General features: G+C 42.4%; 1 protein-coding gene across 1 annotated transcript; it reads left to right on the top strand.

The window, feature by feature from the left end:
• The first annotated feature begins 19,770 nt into the window (after positions 1-19,770).
• Positions 19,771-21,128, top strand: SF3B5 (splicing factor 3b, subunit 5, 10kDa). Its single transcript, XM_010584496.1, has one exon. The coding sequence runs from the start codon at positions 19,894-19,896 to the stop codon at positions 20,152-20,154; it is 261 nt and encodes an 86-aa protein (XP_010582798.1). The 5' UTR covers positions 19,771-19,893; the 3' UTR covers positions 20,155-21,128.
• The last annotated feature ends 852 nt before the right edge of the window (positions 21,129-21,980 follow it).

Here is a 21,980-nt window from a genome sequence, read left to right as displayed (position 1 = left end):
CACCCGCGCCGCTCCCGGCGCCGCCGCTGCCGCCTCAGCGGCCGCGCCGTCGAGGCAAGCGCTGGTCCCCGCCTGGCGTCCCGCCCCGCCGCTCGGCACACCCGCCTATTGGCTGCGAAAGAGAGGGGGGGGATTTGCATAGCGTCGCCCCGCCCCTGGCGGGCTGTCAGTCACGGCCGTCGAGGGGCGGATGGAGGGGGCGGCCGCAGGGGCCGCGCGCCGTGCCCCTTCCTCCTCCTCCTCCTCATCTGCCTCCTCCTCCTGCGTCCCCCGGGGGCGGCCCTCGGCTCGCACCACTCCCTAGCGGGGGGAAAGTCCGCCCCGCGGGTGCTGGGAAGCGTGGGTGGGCTGAGGTCGCCCGTTTCTTTGCCGCCATCCCCATGGCCGCCCCTGCCCTTTCCAGCCCTCGCCTCCCCCCCGGGCAGCGGGGGCTTTCCGACCCCCGCCGCCTGCCTGCGGGGGGGGGGGGGCGGCGAGACCCCGGGGCGGACAGGGAGCCGAAACCGAGGGAGCGTACGGCGCCTGAGGAGAGAGCTGGGGCCGGGCGCCGTCCCCCTCCTCCTCCTCCTCCTCCTCCTCCTCGTCCCGCTCTTAATTGAGCCCGTTTCGAGGTGGTGACTTCAACTCTGATAACTTTTACCATTCCTGGGAAAAAACCACCTTCCCCATCATTCTAACTTAAACAAAACCCAGCAACAAAACTTCGGTCACACGGTTTTTAATACACATTAATAAGCCACACAAGTAGTTATAGAGGTTGTTCAAGTCTTTATGAGATAGGAAGTTTTTTGCTTTTCTTGAACGCCTTGGACATTTATGTGGGGGTACTTTTTTCTCCCTTTCACCACAAAAAAATTGCAGATAATTTGAATCTGGAAATTTTAAAACACAGAAGTTACTTCTTTGTTGGTGCCAAGTAGTAGCTGAAAGAGCAACTCTTCTTTCCTGAGCCATTGTCAGTTATAATAAGGCTCCAAAATTTCTCTTACATTGCATCCATCCCATCCTGGGCATGCCAAGAGAAAATTCTGTCATGATGGAGACAGTTGCAGCAACGTAGGAACCTTCCTCCCTCCTTAGTTTCTATACTGTTGTTGTTTCAGGAAAAAAACTTAAGCAATACTTGAGGTTTTATTGGTAACAGTCACTTAAAAATATATCTGACAGAGTGGCTCTTTCTCCTTGAAAAATCCAAGACTGTACTGCAGGGTTCTTCCATGCAGAGTCTTTGCTGGGATTTTTCTCTTAGACCTTGATGCTGGAGCTGAATTTAGGTAGGTGGGTCCCATCGGTCCCCTAGAACTCCCTGAAAGCATTGAACGATGAGCGGGTTTTCTCTTCTTTTCCAAGCTGCTGCTCCGTGAGACCAGCTGCGGCACCCCCTAAGCGCCACTGGACCGCAGAAAGCAAATGGGCCTTTAGTGTTGTTAACACAAGCGGACCTGAAAATAAAGCTGCGTGTTAATGTAACTTCACGGGTAATCAAAGATACATTCTGCTTTGTATGGCGTGGAACAACAATTACAAATTAACCTGCTGTTGTTGCAGCGCAGGCAAAGCTCTGGGTGCATTGATTGATGTGTCTGACAACTCAGTCAAGAGCAAAATGCTCATCTAGAAACATCTGGTATCTTCCCTATAATTTGTGAGGAGGGTATGGAAGACCAAATAGATGAGCGGCAAGTCTCCTCCACTTTGGGAGACACTTAGTTACAATCTCAGTAGCTGAGTAGCAGGCAAGGTAGCAATATTGTTAAATTATTAACCTTCTAAGAAAGGCAATGGAGAGTGAGAGGCCCTTATTATTTCTATAAATTTTGTCACCTAGATTAGACGAGGTTAAAGAAGGTTGAAAACTTTCAGAGGCAGCTAGCTAATTAAGCTACATGAATAGGTAGCTAAAAAAACCTCACCATTGACAAACAAGGACCCCGAAGTGCTCGAGCATATTATTTTGCTAAATCCTACAAAGGGTGCCCATTTGCATGGTGTTATGAGAAACAAAACCAGAAAAGTTGTATGAAAAGATTGTGGCGTCATCATACACACAAAAGACACTTGTTTTGGATTATTATGCTCATTTCACTCACTTTTGAAATAACATGAACAGTGTAGATTGGTAACGAAAATGATTAGACAAAGAAAAGTGATTTGCCCATACAAGAGATGCTGAATTTTCAGTCTTGTCATTTTATCCTCCCCTGAGTCCTGAGCAGCCTTACATACAAAGCTACAAAAGTAACAAAGTAATTTTCTTTTTTCACTTTGTACTATCTCTCATTATACGAGAGACGTTTAATGAAAAATTGTCATTTACTGGTGAAAGGCAATACTCCGGTTTCATAGATAAAGGCAGAATTCATTAGTGTAAGGATCACCGATGCCAATAATTTTTTGAAGGAGCTTGGGCAACATAATGGACAATACATCTGGAGGCAGGAAGCCTCCCTTTTAGTTCTTTTTTTCTCTGAAGAGCTGGGTTTTTTCCTTAAAGGCTTCTAACCCTAACCTAGATCTTGAGGACTGGCTTTGGACGAGACACATTTTACTTCCAGTTTCCTCACCTCTAGAAAGAGGAAAGGTGTAATTACTTTCAGTGCTCATAAATGTGTAGTGAAATGTAATATATAAAGTCTCCTGTACGTTAAAATACCTTAAGGATGTCTAGCAGTTCATGGATGATCCACAGAGCAGATGGACTGTCCATGCCAGGGAGAGCCCTCATCTCTCTGCTCTGGTGCTCGATGCTTCTCACCATGTTTTTCTCGATGTGCAGTACAAACAAGGCTCTTTTAAGCTAGAATCGGGTCTGATGTAATCTAGCACACATTGATTCAATGAAATTATTCTTTTATGGTCTTGGACAAATAACTTTATATTAATATCAACTTTTTTCTTTTTAACCTCATGGATCATTAGGTGCTCCTGAAATTAAATGTTTTATCAATTGCCAAGGTGAGTGGAGGAAGACAATGAGAGACTGATGCTAGGAATACTTTCACTATACTCATTTACCAGGGAAACTGAGTCTTCAGCTGCAGTACTTCCACCCTGAGTAAGGTCCACCAAACACTCCTGCTCTGAGTCTTTCACATTTTCTTGTAGCCTCTGACAAACGCTACCGACATTACAGAACAGCTTCTTCACTAAATGTTGCTGATGTAGAGAGATCCTCCCTGGTTGCCTGAGGAACAGACTGCTGAAAAGAATTCAGAAGCCAAGTGTCTCCACAGCTAGCTAAATCCACCTTAATTCTTCACTGAAGCCCTCCGAGTTATTTGGATTTATGAGGGATAACATAGTGCTTTAGGTATTGAGCCCTGCAGATGTTTTTCTTTTTGCTTTCCTTTTCTCTCCTTCATTAGGAGGGAAGAAGGCTGTTAGAAAAGGATGGAGTGCTGAAAGCTGTACAGATGTAATTGCTGTGGAGCCAGAGGATGCCCGGTGCTAGGGCCGTCTCTTGCTTATATAGGAAAGGATTTAACATTCTTCTCCAATTATGCCTGAAAGGCATGTGAAGCCAGCCCTGGGTGTAATGCCCCTGAATTCCTTGTGAACCACAATTTGTCACCCATGTGTGGCTTTGAAGGTTCATTACCCATACGTGAATTCTTAAAGAACTGCAAATCTAGTTACGGTGGCATTAAATGCCAGATTGGATGGACAAGAAATAGCCCCGGGACTTCTGTTGACTCAGGAGATGAGGGCAGGTGCCAGCATGTTTTATTAAGCTAGTAACCAATAAATTGGCCAAATTCAAAATATTTTCATGTAATGGATGTAAACAAGCATAGTTAGCTGGAGCCAATGGAACAACACTGATTTCTGGGAGCTGAAGGCTTGATTGATTATCAAGTAAGCCACTGGATTTCTCTGCTGCTGTCACAGCTTTTGAATGCACGAGTACAGCCCGTATGTGTAACATGACAAGGATCCTGTCACATCAGCTGGCCTAATGAAAAGCATTACCTAATCCTACTTCTATGCTTCAGTAAAGATGTGTATTCTGACTCCTGTTATCAGGCAGGAGTGAGGTATCTCTTCGGTACATTTGCATGCCCATAGATTCAGAGCAGTTAGCTTCTGCACTGTAGGGAGTGCTCTGTAACCTGGCAGAGCAGAGACAAGGACATCTTTCTGACAGTCAAGAGGGACCAAAAGCCCAGGTGAGGAAGACACATAGCAGATGCTCAGACTTGACTATAGTCCCAGGAACAGCAGATTCTAGGGGCAAGTTCACATTGCCAAAACCTACATGCCCCATTTTTCCCCCATCAATACTCTCTGAGCAGAAAATGGCCAGGCTGTGTATCAGGTGTGAAGGGAGAACTACCTGGGGGGTAAGAACATCTCAGGGTTAAAAGCCTTCTGAGGGAGTGTTAAAGAATACCACTCGCTTTTCACAGTGAGAGCCATCAGAAAATGAGAACATTTCCATAGCTTTTTGGAGCATCCTTTTCAAATAATTAGTCATTCACAGAAAAGGTCTTGTTTTCTAAACCCCACCAAGTTTCAATGAAATAGAACAATTCTACCCTAGAGTTGCATGAGCATAAATTTTACACAGCTGTGTTGATGGATCACCTTATTAATGTTGCCAGTGCTTTTCAACAAGCAATATAACAATATTAATCCAGAAAGGAGTGGGGAGCCTGCACAAACAGCACGGCGTGTTTCTGCACCACATGAGCTACGTTCCTTGGAAGGCATGCTGCACACTTTCAGGTGGCTTTCTGGCTAGATCTAAATGTTACAGATCTAGGAAGAGAAATAATAGCTTTTTCATTACCTGAAGGTGAGGGAAGAATCATTTGGGATCATTTAGCTGGGAATATACAGCCAGGGAGCAATACATTTCACAGCCCAGTCATGACCAATTGCTGCCTAGAGTCCTCTGTGAATGGCAAGGCAGATGGTATATAGGCTAGTTATATGCGATACAGTAACAGCATGACAGATTTCCACGGAATGAAACAAAGTCATTGTTAATGTTTGCATTTTACAGGGTAGTGTTGTAGCTAGAAAAACCTAAAAATTAATGGTACATGTCAAAGTAGAGGGGTATTTGTCAAACAACTTGCAAAACTTATCTGAGAAAAGTGAAGGCTTATATTTTATCTTTGAAACCTGTCTGTCGACTGTGGCAAGTATCCCAGGATTCTGGGAGGCAGCTGTTACCGGCCACACTTCAAGCCTCATCGTTAAGAAATGCAAAGGCAGAAAGTACTGGAGGCACTGACTAGCTATACAGCAACGCCACGGGAGCCCGCAGGTCTCCTCCCAATTACCCCAGCCAGGGAGTAGCTCTGTACATGAAGCACCTATACATGAACGTGAGTAACGCAGGTGGGCAACTTAATACCGGCACCATTTTTATAAAGCTACCAGCTTTTGATGGATGCAGTTGCCTTGGTGGTTGCTTACAGAAAGGTGAAAGCTGGCCAGATCTGCTGGAGTCCTGGGTGAGCCCGGGGCTGCCGGCGCTGCCCGGCTGGCTCTGCGCTCGCAGGCAGCAACGGGGGAGAGACACTGCAGCAGCCAAGGGGTACGGTCAGATTTTCATTTCTTAACTTCCCATTAATTGACCATGCATCTAGCAGGACGGAGCTGCGCGTTGGCACCGTTACACAGATCCCTTAACTTCTGGATCTTTGAAAGCATCGGATGCTGGCCTTTCCATTTGCTCGGTTCATAGCCAAGTGAGCAAACCAATGGGGAGGTCCCAACAGAGGAACCAAAACCGGAGCACACTGCCTCTATTCCAATTTATCAAGAGAATTATTTGGTCTGAAAAATATTTTTTTTATATATATATATATACACAAACACTTTACAAGTAGCATCTCTGTGTAGGTTGTGTGTTACTATGGCAGATAAGGAGGACTGCACTGCGCATGCATACTTGGTTCTTATTTCTTTCTTGTACTTTCAGCTTCAGTGATGCAACCTATCCTGGCTGTGCCTCTTTTTTAAGCTGGATAAATATCTGCTAGGAATAATTCAGGTATGGCTGATTTTAAATTGAGGTGGGGAATGGATTAGATGATGTCTTGAACCTTATTTTAGCCTCATTTTCTAAATCTCATTAAAATGTGTTAAGGTGTACCTAAATGTTTATTAAAGTACAAAATATTAAAATACACTAAAACATAAGACTACAGCTTCAGATGGGGTAAGTCAGTTCTCCAAAATTCAAGTCAAAGGTTGAAAGTGTGTATTTCTTCTTAAGCTAATAAACAGTTACAATGACATGGTGAGATTTTGAGAGACTACAGAAAATCTGTTATTAATATCCCATTAAAAAATATTGTAAGGTAAATCAGGTAGCTGTACTTTTAATCCTGAGAAGTGAATTCACACATCTTTTTACTGAAAGAAAATTGTTTCTGGAAAGATATGTCTTCTAATATACATTTGTACCATGCCTAACAAAATAAGCCTTGCTTCTTGGGCAAGGTCAGCAGACAGTCCCCTGGGAGAAATACTGTGTAGATGGGGAATAAGCACAGAAAACAACATTACACACCCTTATGCTATATGGCCTTGAACCATTGGTTTTACTGCAGACCTGGTAGCCGATAATGGCAGTTACACACGTATTGGTAGGAAGGATGTTAAATACAGTTTCTGTCTTAGAGAATAAACTGTTACAACATGATAAATAAAAGAAAACCCAACTAACATATAATTATGCAAGAGAAGATCCTACATAAATAGTAATTTTAAATACTGTTCATATTTAATATTAATTCCACAGCATATACAATTGGTGTAAATACCAATTTGGTGTGGATGTAAAATAAGTATAACTTAACAAAATAATTCAACGACAGATAAACAAAATTAAGCTCCTGAAATATCCACCAGCAAATTTGTTTAAATTTCACCAATAATCAGTACTCAGAACACATCTAGAGAAACCATTCTATACTTCATTTCCGTTCCAAATAACACACCGAATACCTGCATATCAAATTTCATATGCTCACTACCTGAAGATGACAGGAGATAGACACATCAATTTGTGATGAAAAATATTTCTATTATATGACATGGCAAGAAAATTTTCCAAGTGATGTTTGAAATTTTGACATATCTGCAGCTTTAGTGACAGTTAAATTAATTACGTGTAAGATAATCCTTCTTTACAGAGACTTTCTCTCCCCCTTCATTCCTCAAGGGGGTCAGCTCACCTGCTCAACTGATGCTGTGCAGTCCCCTCCTTTAAACCCTATAGCAAACATGGAGGGCCAAAAGACACACGGAGATGACAGATTCCCTACATCTCCATCTCCAGCCACCTTGGAATATACAGTGTTCTTAAGGTTGTTCCATTACCTATATGGCTCTGTTCCTTTGTCTCCCCCGACTGGATTCTCCACATAGGATTTAGCCCCTTATCAGTCACAGAGAAGATCTTGCAATTACTCTTGCAATTCAAAATCACAGCCAACTTGTGGGGCTGCTCTGGTCAGTGAGAATGTATGGACATGAGGTTTGGAAACCTTAGTAATGTTCTCTCTGCTGCCTTACACTTTGCTTACTCTTGGGAAAGAGCAAGCAGATAAATAACCCTCCCTGTTGCTGTAGAGCTACATGACCCAGAAAGTACACCATAGGTATAGGAAGAGTTCTTGCTCCCTTTCCTTTCCTTCTGTAGGAAAGTCATCAGTTTGGGGATTGCCAATATGAGGATCATGTAGATGACCTTGAGTGAGTCCGGCAGAGTCACCAAGATGGTCAGAGGGTTGGACGGTGTGACCTGTGCAGAGAGGCTGAAGGAACTGGGCTTGTTTAGCCCAGAGAAGAAAAGAAAGATTCAGGGGACCTAACAGCAGCCTTAAAGTACTGAAGAGGAGACTACTGACACAACCCAAGTGTATGGCAGGAGAGTGAGAAACAATGCTTATAAATTGACATAGGGCAGGTTCCAACAGGATATAAAGGAAAATTCCCCACTATGAGGGCAATGAAGCATTGGAACAGGAGATTGCCTGGAGAAGTTGTGGAATCTCTGTTCTTGGAGATTTTCAAGGCCCAGCTTGACAAAGCCCAGAGATACCTGGTCAGAAATCAGTGTTGACTCTGCTTTGAGCAGGAGATTGGACAAAATAACTCCCCAAGGTCTCTCCTAATCTGTGATTCTAATGTGGTCCAAAATCAACAGCTGTAGATCCCAGACCTTGGCACTGAAGGATGCCTCTAAATAGGAAGCCCTTAAATCCCACATCCCATGTCCTGCCATGCAAGAGCAGCCAGACTTACCATCTAGTGCCTGTTACTGCATGAACAGTGCCTAAGATAGGCTCGTTAGCTGCTACAGCAAAGCCAGCTCTTCATTAGTCAACATTCTCACTGCAACACACCTACATTTCATTTTAATCTTGGTTATCAATGTAACGAGTTTATTTTCCAGAGATTTGTTGTTTCTGATGATACATATCTGCAGATCAACCGTTTGTAGCTTTCTTTGAAAACAACTCTGTCTTCGTTCAGGTGTCTGGGTAGAGAGTAATCTACCTACTGTCTGTCTGTCAGTGCAAGACGTAAAACACGCTTGCCTGGCACCAGCCAGTGCCCGACAGCATACATTGCCAAACTGATACTGGATTAGTAGGTGCTGAGGTGTATCCAGGCTGTTTGTGACTTGGTGAAAGAATTTTAGCAGGCAGTTTAATAGGTTAACAAGTGTTTGCAGTATATTACAAGTCGTAAGACAGATTGATTAGATGCAAACAAGCACTCCCCAAATTCTCTTACACACCCAGTAATATGTCCATCAGCCTTCAAACCTGTACTACATGGAAATTTTCAGAGTCTTATTCCCTGAAGATGAAAGGAGATAGAAGTGCCAGTTGCTGAAGGACAAGATTTCACTTGCAAAATGATTTTCCAGGTAAAGTTAGAAACCTTGCCATACATGTGGCTTTGGTGACAATTAAGTTGATGGACTAAGCTAGGTTTTCGATATATGTGACAATAATAATATTGCATTAAATTTATAAACTACGTTCCACTTCAGGCTCTCTAAACCAATTTGCAAGCAATTACATTAAAAATACTGCTATGTGTGTTGCTAACCATGTATTATAGATGGGAAAGAAATCACAGAAAGTGTCAAAATGCCTACAGGTGTACAGAAAGCCTTGATCTAACCAGAAGTTGCATCCAAATCCCCTGACTGCTAGTCTGCTCCTTTCATGAAAAGATTACATGTCTTTTCATGTCTCTGCCTTTTTCTTACAGATATTTTGTTTCTCTTAAGGCTTATGCTTCTATACAGCCATCTTTCTACTTCTCTCCCTTAAATTATTTCTTAGGTGTGAATGCCATACAGTTGGCATAGAAAATACTTAAAATTAAGTGTGCCACTTAATAAGAAGTCTATGCCAGTTAAAATTAATTGCCAAATTCTGCCTTCAGTGAAGTCAATGGAAGTTTGACCATAGCATCGAGTGAGACAGGGCCAATATTAAAAAATACAGGAAGTGTGAGATGGAGGATAGGCAGTGGACTGTTTTGATACTGGTATAAAGGAGAATCAAAACACAATGATCATGTGTCCAGGTGAGTGGATAGACCATGTGTGTCCTCTAGCCAATGCCTTTAAGACAAGAACCAGAAAGCAAAATGAAATTAATTATACAAATGCTCTGGCAGTTGGCTTTGGCAGTTACAACATGTATTTTTGATGAAATGCTTCCCAGATCCCAGAGACAAGCCCAAACTAGCCCCCACAACTCAGATACTTACACAACTGCAAATCACAACCAGCTTCCTAATGAGCTGATCCAAAAATCCCAACTCTGATGGCCCAAACCTTGGGGAAGTAGGGGTTCACACCCAGACGCAGGCATAGCAATCCAAACCCAGTACTCTACCTTCATTAGAGTACCTTTCTTAGAAAAAAACTACTACCAAAGGTCTGTCTAAGCCCTAAGTTTGTTTCTGTCACAAGCCATTAATAACATTCAGGAGAAAACTGTAAAACAGAGGTTGAAGGTGACCTTTGTCTTGAGATAGCTCCCTAATAACCAATAGCTGTGGGATTTGTGAGATAGAGGTTGCATTCAAGCATTCAAGTAGCTGAAAAGATACCATCAGAGCCAATGTATGAATTGTTGTTTGTATGGAGCGTATCAGTAGAAGTACTTTTAGTGTATTCAGATGCACACAGAAACACCACCCCTCCGCCCCGCCCCGGCTTATCCTGGGCAAACAGTTTCATTTTGGTTTGGGTAAGAAAGTGAAAATTTTCAGATTTGCTGTAAAAGTGGTAGAACTCACTGGAGTTAAACACATGACTATCTCTGCATACAAATCAAAATGCAGCTCTCAGAGGAGCTCCACGGCATACAGTGTGAGAAGGGCGAGAAATGTGTCAGTGTGAGTGTGGGTTCAGCTCAGACTCTGCTCAAGGACGTAGGAGGAAACAGAAACTTAACTGACAATAAAATTTTCCAAAGGGCTAATTTACCCAAAGCAAACCATTACAGTCATAAACAAGTCTCACCTAGAGATGATGTGCTGAATTGAGTCAGTGAAAAATCCTCAGGGAGAGCTGGAGGCACAGCTGGGCAATGGGCACAGCGCAGTGCCAGCAAGAAGCCTGCTCTGCCCCCAGTTTAGCACGGGGCTTCTGGCAAGGGATTTCATCACTACTTGTATCAACATCCTCATCTCTTTGATTAGGCTAGTATTTTCCTTTCTTAGTACGGCCATCAAGAGTCAGTGCTTGTAGGATACTACACAGTTCTCAGAAGACTATTGCACTTCCTAAAATGTTTTATAAAGGAAACAATGACATCCATAAAGTAGATGACTGCCCTCAACACTATTTTTTTTCTCTAGATTTATGGCTAGCTTTTTCTTAAAGCAGTTACATGCTTCTGTTTCTTTGGCTGATAGAGCATTGGACAAACTACTCTCTCTCAATGTGAAGTTTTTTCTAATTCTTCTTGAGCATCACATCTTCTGAGCTAAAAGGCCATTTTTTTCTCCCACTAACAGCAGTCAAAACAATATACCTACATCTGCAGGAAGATCTTGGCTTATGATTTCTATGCCACTGTTTTGGAATTCTACACATAGACAAAAGACCCACCTTCTTTCCTAACCCTAATTTACCATTGAAAATAGTTTATTGCTAAGTCCTTTAAATAGGGTAATAATAGTCCCTTAAAAAAGGTGAAAAGCACTGGTGCTGGGTTTTTGACTTAAGCTCCATGTGAGGATCTGTTAGGATAGTAATGGTGAGTGTTTTTAGTAGTGAAGGAAAACAGATTTTTTTTTTCCCCTGTGTGAAGGAAGAAACACTTGGCCAAATCCCAGGGGTTATGGAAGAGAGAACAGAACAGCAGAGCATTTCGGAAGGAGACATTCCATGGGTACCACTGAAATGATTCAAACTGTAATCAACTATCCCTGCTACCCCAAAATACAGGTGCATGTGCATTTGGGAATGAGATGGGTATCAAATTGCAAATTGAGTCACTTGACAAGCTTGTTTTACCCTTTTACCCTTCCAATTATGCAAGCAAGTTTGTGACTCAGCATCTACACAAGTCTGTTCTCCACTGACAAGACAAATCAGTTCTGCCGCTGAGTCAGTCAGAGCAGCCCTTTTCACAGTGATAAATTCAGCAGGCAGTCACAGTATGGAAAAGATTGTGGAGCCTTTATTCTGTGTGCAGTTACCTGTGTGAGACAGACTAAATACATTTTAAAGGAGAATAATCTTCAGCTCATCTTCACACAAGGAACTAATTAAATGGGGGAGAGAAAAGCTGTCATGGGATTACACTGATCATGGTCCTTTAACTAAAAGAGATTAGATTTTCTTTCTGATAGCGTTTTCTGTTGGTATTGTTGTGTACTCATCCCTTGCTTATAAAAATCATCCAGCAACTTGCTGTAATTGCAGTTGTAGTTGAGAATTAATTTCTTCAATTGTCTTTGACTTTTCTTTCAAGGGTTGCAGATAATTTCCTACATTTTAGAGTGTGACAAGGGTGGAGGAGTCATGCCAGTTACAGGCAGTCACAGACTCATGCACATGTTGGCATGGGAATCTCTGCCCCAGCCTCTGCCTGGAATGCCGACTTTTTTTGCTGACACATCTGGAACCAACAATAATCTTTCCTTACTCTTTAGGCTTGGTCCTTTTCAGGTGCCAAGTATGAATGACTGTTGCCAATGGTCTTAGCACTTGAAATACCTAACCCTTAACACCTACCGACAGAATCTCTGGGCTGCATTTGGAGCTGAAAGTGAAGAACCCCCAGGGTAGATTGCACTTCCCTCTGCCTATAAGAAATATAACCCATTAGTCCTGTTCAAAACTAGGTATCTTTACGCCCATGCCCAGAGGTGAACCTCACCAATAGCCACGTTAGTTGGCATTATAATAATCCCACTGTGAGGCCATGAATGAGGCCCCACTGGGTGAACTGCAGTACAAACACTGTAGGAGAACGCCTTAGCCAAGGAGGAGCACATTGTTACGTTACACGAGGCTGAAAAAGATAGGGAAAACAGAACAGAGAGTTATGGTTTGCAAATCTTTTAATTTCATACTGAAAGCTTTTCCAAAACGTCAAAAATGGGTTTCAATACACAGCTGTACGTGAATACTGAATTGTCTATTCTTCACAACAGCTATTCTGAGAGATGCATCAGTCATCTTCTACACAATCTACGCACATCCTGTTGGGGCTCTAGATCACAACCCCAGTGCTGACGGTTTTCACAATGACTGGTGCTTTTCTTAAAGCCTCTGTCCCTGCAACCATTCGAGCATGTGAACATTTCAGCTTTAATTTTCTAAAACTAAGTACCTTTAAACGTCATAAAAATAAATACTTTCAAACATTTATGGAGAAAAGCAAATACAAACTAATTGAAATACAGACTCTGAAAATACAAAAAGAAAAAAAAAAGAAAGCAAACAATATACATTACTTAAAAACAATAGCAAAAAAATCACCATTTTAAAAGCTTACTTAAAAATTTCCAGCTTTAGGTGATTTCTGAGTGCCTGGGTTTGACAACACTTTGTCCAGCAGTTTTTTTGATTTTTTCCAGTTCAAGGCTTCTCAGTCTGCATGGTGCCGAGGAGATAGGGAGATACTACAATCTAAAACAGTTAATCTTTCTGCTGTACTCCTGTCGTGGTTTAACCCCAGCCAGCAACTAAGCACCACACAGCCGCTCACTCACATATATTTGCTTTCCAAAATCAACAATTCTCTTTCAAGCTCTCAAATCACATGCCAAAATGCATAGATGGGATTGCTATCACCATACATTACTAACATTGCCCAATCCTGACTATAAATACCTTGCTTCCAGTGGCTCATTCCTTGCCAAGTCTCAACACTCTGGGTTTACTTTTTTGTTTTGAGGATCTGTTGAATTAAACCATTTTCAGCTTATGACAAACAAGACATTCCCAAGAATGAAAACAGCAAGCAAGAAGACATTTATCTTGAGTTATAAAGAACTGTGCTTTGAACATATAAACTTCTCTATGGTGCTTGGTGTTGTGAAAAATTATGTTCTATCTGCCTTAAATGTAAACAACAATACTTTGATAAAGCTGAAAGTGAGATACATTGCTTAGCCTTATTAGGGAAAGCTTTACTTTTACAGTAAATGCAAGAGGATTATGTACATTTCTTATTTCAAATGAGGAAGTTCCTAACCCAAGTTGAGAAAGAAACGGTTAACTGGCAGTTACTGGTTTGCTTTTTCCTAGAGATGCACAGAAGGAACAGTTATATTCTTCCTTCTGTAATGATGCTAATTTCCTAAATATCCGTTTGCTCTCTCCTTTGCTGTCTGCCCCATGAGCAATCCACAGCCTGAAATTTCATAACATAAATTAGTACAACACACACCAAATAGACGAGTTGATGGTTCCCTGATATCAGTAGCTCCATACTTCTCCTGCTATTATTTTTCACTTTTATGAACTGACTTGCTGTGCGTTAACAGGTGAGTTTTACCCTTGTACAGAATACAGATGACATATTTTTGTCAAGATAAGGATGATGACACCAATGTCCTCCATGCTTACTGCAGAGCAGGAGGTGAAATGATGAATACTTGTGCACATGTGTGTAGGGGGGGAAGCTGGAGGGGGAAAAGGCTGGTTACAGATATGCTTCCTTGTACAGAACATTTTTAAGTACTGTTCTGAAGAATCAGTATTTTAAAAACATGATACTTACATGGCAGATAAAAAAAGAAACAGCTGCATTAAGCAGCTTCAAGGGTCAGACTTAAAAAAAGGAAAGTCACCTCCTCTGTCCTTACTCTTCCCTGCACATAGGAAGAAGACAGTGATATGATATACAGAGCTACTCAATGGTCAAATCAATTTCTTCCAATTTAAGCTCATGTACATTTCTGATATCTTCTCTAGGGCCTATTTAAAGATATATCTTTCATCATTGCTACTTTCTTGTACTTTATTGAACACAATCAATAGTTGCATTAGCCGCAACAGTTTATCTGGGGCGAATGAAGGAAAGATACCCAAAGAAAAGTGTGGGCAGAATACAGCTGCATCTTGGATAGTCCTGTAGTCTTCCCTAGTTTTGTTGCGTTTACTATTATTACTTCATTTTATTTCAAAATGCGTGACAAGAACAAACCTGTCCCATTACAAAAAGGTATATGGACACAAGCAATTTCAATTCACCTGGCAGACTATTATTAGCTCTATTTTTAGCCTGAAGCAGTAACTAATCACATTAGTGGAGAGCCTTTATTTTCAAAGTGATGGCTTTGGAGTAGAGAACTTCCCTTTAAATTGTGAGTGAGAGCTGCCTCTTCCAGACCTCCGCTGCGCTCTTGGTAGAGGTGCTCCATCTTCCCCCTTTGCACCACATTTCTCAGATCACCACATTATTTCAGAGTCTCTTCTATAAGCGCTGTGCTAGTGACCCCTGCTGTGGCTCTACTTTTAGGGTGCTCCTACACCATGCTAGGAGATTCTCAGTGGCATCTAAATTAAGCTAATTAAATTGTGGTGCACACCTAAGCACATAACTGTTAGCCAAACATATACAGAAGAGGAGTAGTGTGTCTAAGAGGAGTAGTGTGTCATGGTAATATTCACAAGCACGTGATGGAGTGTGAGGCTACTAAACTGAATCTTTGTGCTCCATAAGCTGCTCCTAGGCAAGGGACCATTAGTGCAGCCCACAGATCTACACAGTTTGATAGAGAAGGGTCTAACACAGGGTCAGTTAACCTGTTCAGGACCTTTACGTTTTCACTCTGCCATCATGCAACAATAGTGTACTACAGAATACATTATTTTAGAAAAGCTTTAGGGAGTTTTAATAAAGCTTAGTGCATAAGTCTGGTGGCATATGATGCAACAAAACCAAAACAAAAATATCCTAAAAACGTTGAAACTGATGTTAAAAAGAGTTCATTTTCAATCCAACATTTTATTTCCCACAAGCTGCAAATCACTCAGTACAACAGCCTCCTGTCCCAAGTTTCAATACACCATAACATAGCAAAGCCTAAGCATGGCACTGCCCAATACTAAATGATGCCTGTCCTGAACCTCAGGCCAAGATAATTTTCCAGCAGTGAATTTCTCCAGTTGCAGTCTGATTTAAAATAACATTATTCCCCTTTCCAGATAGGAACATTGATACACAGCAGCTTGAAGTGTATGCTTTCAATGGTACGATATACAGTGTTGTTTCTTTTCCTATTTTTTTATTCAATGTTCTTATCTGACAGCTTTGGCAAAGAAACAGCCGCACAACCCTAAAAGAAGCTCTCAGATGTTTGAGTATTTATACACTATAAAATGAAAGCAATAGTAAAACATAGTTTCTAGCAGTGGAGGAAAATTTAAAACTCACCCATGCTTGCAGGGACTGTATTCCTCCATCTCAGAAGCAGCCCCAAAGGCTGCAGGTCATTACAGTGTGAAGGCATATTCTTACACTGGAGCAGAATCACAATTCTGACTGCAAGGAAAAGAAATTAGAGGAGCTTGCACAAAACAAGGCGGAGAAAGAGACTTGCTTATGAAAAAAGATTTTCACAGGATCTCTGAGAAAAGCAGTAAAAAGATCTTCTACCTGCTACAGGGCCAAAATAAGGGCTTCCTGAGGCTGTTAATGTTGGTAAGCTATAACAGCCTTTGAGAAACTGCACACATTACAAAACAGCTTTTGCAGTGCATGTGATGACATGGGAAATCTAAGGAAAAAAAAAAATTAAAGAAAGGTAACTTTTGTGGCCTAAAATTGCTAAGTGGTAATGTGACCTCTGCAAATACTGATTTAAGAACCCTGTTACAGCAGAAGCAACGTATTTTTAATGAAATGCATACTTTTAACAAAAAAAAGGTAATTTCCAACAAAAAGACATTAATTTAGTATCATTATTTAATTTCTAGCACCATTCTTTCTGGGCTAACACAATCTCAAATATTCTTTTTTTCTGTGAAATTGTATTTGTAGGATAAATCAATACAGTGAAGAATAGAGGAATTTCTGAAAAAAATATGGCGCACACCTCCATTTTTTCATCTTCCTGGGTGTGTGTTGGATTTATCTATTAAAATCGTAGCATCCCCTTGTCTGTGGGGTATTTATGCCTTCAGTCTTCTACCTGAAGAGTCAGTAGGAAATTTAAAAACCCGGTTATATCTTGCAGTGGATAGCCACTGTCTTTGTTGGTCCAGCAGCCTACTCTACCCTCCTCTACATTTTGGAGGAGCAACCAACGACTCCCGTTTTATGGAAGAAGAATTTATGTAGGTCAAACCCTGACATCAAGTGGCCACTGCCATTCATGACATGCTCCCGGTGCCCGGCCATTTGAAACTTGGCTTTAAATGATACGGCTTTAATCTCCAAATAAACTATTTCGGCACTTAAATCAACACATTTATGTGATTTCCATAAGTAAGCATCGGTTGTTTCAGACACTAATTATTTACCAACATGACTTCAGAGACCAAGTCAAATATAAAATATTCTGATAATTATATTTAATGGCATTCAGTACACAACCCTTGAAATATCCTAAAATGCTAAATTATTCAGGAATCCTAATTGTGCAAGCGTATTACCACTGAGTGATAATTCTCTCTATATAAATCTGCATCTGTGCACCCATGCATACTTACATAGATCCTCTTCCTCTTCCCAGTCATTTAGTATTCCTAAACTTGAAGTGAAAAGTGCCCAAGTGCAGGCATCCATTTTGCACAGACCCAACAAGAAAAACAAGGCCCAACAACAGATATTATTTTTGTGTGGAAGAAGAAATGAAGATAAAGTGACTATAATTGAATATAATTCTTCAAAGCTAGGAGCTGAAACTTGGTATTTTTCAAGTGAAACTTGAAGTTAGGTAATTACTTGTAAATATTTGTTACTTGCCTGTTGGCTGGTAATTTTACTACTTATTTTTTTCTTCCTAGTATTGGTAAGCTTGTCTGGTATTCTCAGAGGAGTTTTTGGTCAAAGCCAACAAAGAGTGAAGTTTTGGTACTTATTTTCCTAGAGCTCTGGATGCCTGAATGCAGTGTTTTAATCTAGCCCGCTATCACGCTTGCTGAAAATTTCAGGTTTACACTTCCCTTTCAGGGTGCTTTTTTGAACTAGAACTCTAACACCTGTCTGAAACTCCTGCAAAAATTGCAAGAGATGGATAAGCTTCTGGGCATCTTTTCTTTTCCAAAGACTGATTGATTATTTTAATCAATACATCTCCTAGCTTAGAGTTTCCAAGATGATAACTTCAGAACAGCTCTGAGATCAGCCCTACGTGTCACTGTGCCGGCACTGATCACCTATCAAAGTTAGCATCCTTCATACCATCCTGCTTTTTAAAAAGATACTATTTAAAAAAGAAATGAAAGCTTTCCCATGTTCATAATATGTCTTTCTTTGTCTTTCTGTATACTAGCATCCATAGAAGCTCCTGAGGAGTTGCATTTGTTTGTTTTTTCTCTCTTGGTCTCTCTGGAAGCAACCACAGAATGCAATTGCTGTATCCAGCTGAGTAAAACTGCTTCCTGCTAAGTAAGCCTTGACAGCAATGACTCAACAGATCCTTGTAAAAATAATAATAATAAAAAATTTTTAGTCCTCATTTAGTTCTTTGCACTAAAGGATAAGGACACTTCAGGACGTTGTTTTGACATTGCTTTCTGTGGCCTTGGTTTTATAAGATGCTTGCTTTTAAACAAGGGGCTTAGAATCATCTGGGTTTTCACAGAACATTTCTGTGGATTTCTTTTGACTATAGGGCGTTTACAAGGACAGGAAGAAATAGCTCATTGTCCTATTGGAAAATTTCTGGCAATGTGTCTTTCCTATTTTAAAACAAGTAATTAAAACCAGTACTATCATATGAAAGCATGAATCATTTCATGCATTTTTAAACTTAACATTATGTAAGCTCTTGAAGAGAGCTGGAGAAGAAAGACTACTTTTTTGGTGGATGATAAGATTTATTTCAAGCTCCAGTTTGACCAAAGAAGATAGGCAATGCAATTTATAATTGCTGTGGTTTTTACATCTGCTTGTGAGTTTAACATTCACACAAAAATACTACCTGCGCTGTCAACAAATCTTTTTCAACAGTAATACTTAATTTTGGCTTAAGATCCCTTCACCCTGCTCAGCTGCAAAGCCTGCCTGGGGAAATGTAACTAAGACTCTGCACCTTACAAAGGAACAGGGATGGGACCTACAGTACTGTTCCTCAGCTGCATGTAGCAGAACTGACCGTAGCAAACTACTTATTTTGGGAGGACCGGCAAATGCTATGGACTTCTTTAGCCTTTCTCCACATGGACTCCTTGTACGAGAGCTACCACAGAAAATGCAGCATTGCCCTCTAGCTAAGCAAAGGGCTAATGAAAAGGAGTGGTTTGGGTTGCTCCTGGCACCTCCTGTCTGTTTTTCTGGTAGCTTTTTCTTTCTTCGGAGCAAGACTTCCTGTGTCACTTAAACCGAGATGCCGTTCATACAGAGAGGGTGTCAGGAGCTGGGATAAGCTGTGCCCTGAAGCCTGAGCCTCAGGGTTTGGCTTCCGTATTTTCTGAAGTCTCCTGGCAAACGGAGACTTTCTGCTGTTGCTCCCCATGACCCATTATCTAGGTATTTTGTAGCCAGATTTGATAGGGCATGCCCCTCTGATTTTCAGCTGGATTAAGCAGTAGCTACAGTATCAAAGCTGTATCTTTGCTTTACAAATTTATTTGCGGCTGGAGGCTTTTAACCTGAGGCACGGGGCTCACTTAAGTGCCAGGCTTAACTTGAGGCTCAGCCTTGTACCTGTCTTGAGAACACCAGACCCTGAACTAGTCGCCAATCCTCAAGTACGAGCTTTAAACTAACGATGTCTTACAGATGCCGGCCTGGAGTTGCGACTGTCACTCGGCTTACTACTGGGTTAGTCAACTGAAGCAGGTACATGATCTGGTTACGGATCCCATTAATCGTGCCAGGGCCCTCCCCGCGGCCCTTCCCGCCCCCCCGGGCAGGGACTCCCGCCGTGGCCGGCCTCCTCGGCGCCGCCCCCCCCTCCTCCCCGCCACCGCCGCCCGGCCAGGCCGCAGAGCGCTGGAGGGGCCGGCGCCCCCCGGCCCGGGCGGGGCGAAGACCACAACTCCCGTCATGCCCCACCGGCCGCGCTCCCATCGCGCACCGCGGCAGGAGAGCACCGACCTGATGGAAGCGCTTTTTTTTTTTTTTTTTTTTAATTTCCGTTCAGACCGGGCGGCGGAGCCCTCAGTAACCGGTACCGGCGCAGCGGCGGGGAAACGGCTGCTGCGCCCCGGCCGGAAAGGACCGAGGCGCGTCACTTCCGCTCGCCATTTCGCGCAGCCCCTCCGCCGCCATGACGGACCGCTACACCATCCACAGCCAGCTGGAGCACCTGCAGTCCAAGTACATCGGGACGGGCCACGCCGACACCACCAAGTGGGAGTGGCTGGTGAACCAGCACCGGGACTCGTACTGCTCCTACATGGGCCACTTCGACCTGCTCAACTACTTCGCCATCGCCGAGAACGAGAGCAAGGCGCGCGTCCGCTTCAACCTCATGGAGAAGATGCTGCAGCCCTGCGGGCCGCCCGCCGACAAGCCCGACGAGTCCTAGCCGGCCCCGGGCTCCGGGCCCCGGCCCCGGCCCCGCGGGGCTGGCCTTCGGCCCCCGGGAAGGCCCCGGCGAGCAGGGGGAGCGTTGGCGCCTGCGGCCCTTCGGCCTCGTGGTCCCTCCGCTTTGGCCTGTCGTCCCCTCGGAGGACTCGGGCAGGGAGAAGTCCTGCAAAATGCCCGCTTCTGGACAGCTTCGGCTCTTCTAGCTTGTACAGTCGTTCGGATTTCTTACAGTGGAAAATAATAAAACTTGCTGGGCATTTCTAATGGTTCGTTTGGCAATCTGCTAATAAGAGCTCTTTGTTCTAAAAGGAGTGCCGGTTACTGGGTATTAAGCCTTTCGATGCAACCGTCCGAGGTGCAAGTCTCAGATACTTTACAGATAGCATTTTCCCAGCCGGGCTGATCGGTGCTTCCTTACCAAAACTGTGTTTTGAGGAGAGAGAGGAAGCTTGCTCACACTCAGAGGGTCTCATTTGTTGTTAGCATTGGCTGTGTGTGGTGATTTGTGGTACAGCGTCAGTCAGTTGCTCTAGTACTTTAAAACTCCAAAATGGCTTTTCTTTAAATACCGTTTTCTTGCCTCGTCTTCCTATTTCCTGTACGTTGAGTTTTACAAACCTTGATTCTCTCTGATCCAACTTGGCTACTTTTTTTTTTTACTAATGTTTTCTAGTCATCTAGCAATTAAAATTTTTTCTGCGTTACACTAAAGTGTATGAATGTGCGCTTAGACACTGTTAATATGGAATGGGAACTTAAGGGTTGCTCACGGCTACATTGAAGTAAAATGTGTTGAGGTGACAAAATCTTAGACTGCAAACTGAACTGATGTTGATTTTGAATTGTCACTTAAAATAGGCTTTCTATTCACTTGTCATAGTAAAAAGAAATTCTGAGTGCTGATGAATGGGAAGACCTCAGAGTAAAACTTAGATATGCTGCTTGGAGAAATTAAGCGCTCTCATTTCTGACATGGAGCATTGTAACCGAGTGGGAGGGTTTTTTGGTGTGGGTTTCTTGTTTGGTTGTTGTTTTGGTTTGGTTTGTTTTGTTTTTTTTTACATTGGAGAGGAAAGTTCAGTGTTTTCTGAGCCTATTAAGACTGTATGCAAGCTTACCAATTATTTTTTTCTTAAATCGGTGATCTCAAAACTTTTGAGTGATAAACTTTTCACACTCTTTATCAAGTTTTATAAAACTAAGCTATTCATAATACTGTAATGGAATAAGAAAAAATGTACAAGCTCCTGGGACCACATTCAAGTCAGCACATTCATGTTATGAAGAATTCAAAGACAGCATTTTTCCAGTTCTGCGGCACATACTGAGATGAGGGCATGGGTGAAGTGGTCCTAAATAAATTTTACCTGCAAGTTTTGTGGGGACCTATGGCAATTTCTAATAAATGAGGGAGATTTGTAGAAAACTCCTGGTTTTCACTTTTCATGCAAGCTGGTGCAGGTAATTTGAAGAGCGTATGTTCCTCACATTAACTAATTAAATGCCTGTTCTGGCTATCACTCTGTGGGGATACTCTTTTCCTGCAAAAAAAGATATCTTAAACTGAATATAAGGACTTAGGAACAAGTTATGTGCGGTAAATTAACTGTGAGGACACATCAGCTGCTCTGTAGCTAGTGCCCATTGCATGTCCTTACTTTAGTGTCAAATATGAGGTCTTCTGCCTCTTTCTTTAGAGGCACTTTCCTTGCACTGGGGCATTGTAGGAAAAAAAACAGGGCAGAACCCCCCCCCCCGTCAGGCCGCTGCCCCAAAGAAGTTAGCTACAGTGTCCTGCAAGTTCAAACCCTGATTTCCCTTGCC

Source organism: Haliaeetus leucocephalus, unplaced genomic scaffold (genome assembly GCF_000737465.1).
Source record: "Haliaeetus leucocephalus isolate CR32 unplaced genomic scaffold, Haliaeetus_leucocephalus-4.0 Scaffold992, whole genome shotgun sequence".
Lineage (NCBI taxonomy): Eukaryota > Metazoa > Chordata > Aves > Accipitriformes > Accipitridae > Haliaeetus > Haliaeetus leucocephalus.
Note: the sequence above shows the minus strand (reverse complement) of the source record. Positions and strands in the feature narration are given on the sequence as shown.

Coding starts and splice junctions, on each gene's coding strand:
- SF3B5 (XM_010584496.1), top strand. CDS start 19,894: ATGACGGACCGCTACACCATCCACAGCCAGCTGGAGCACCTGCAGTCC.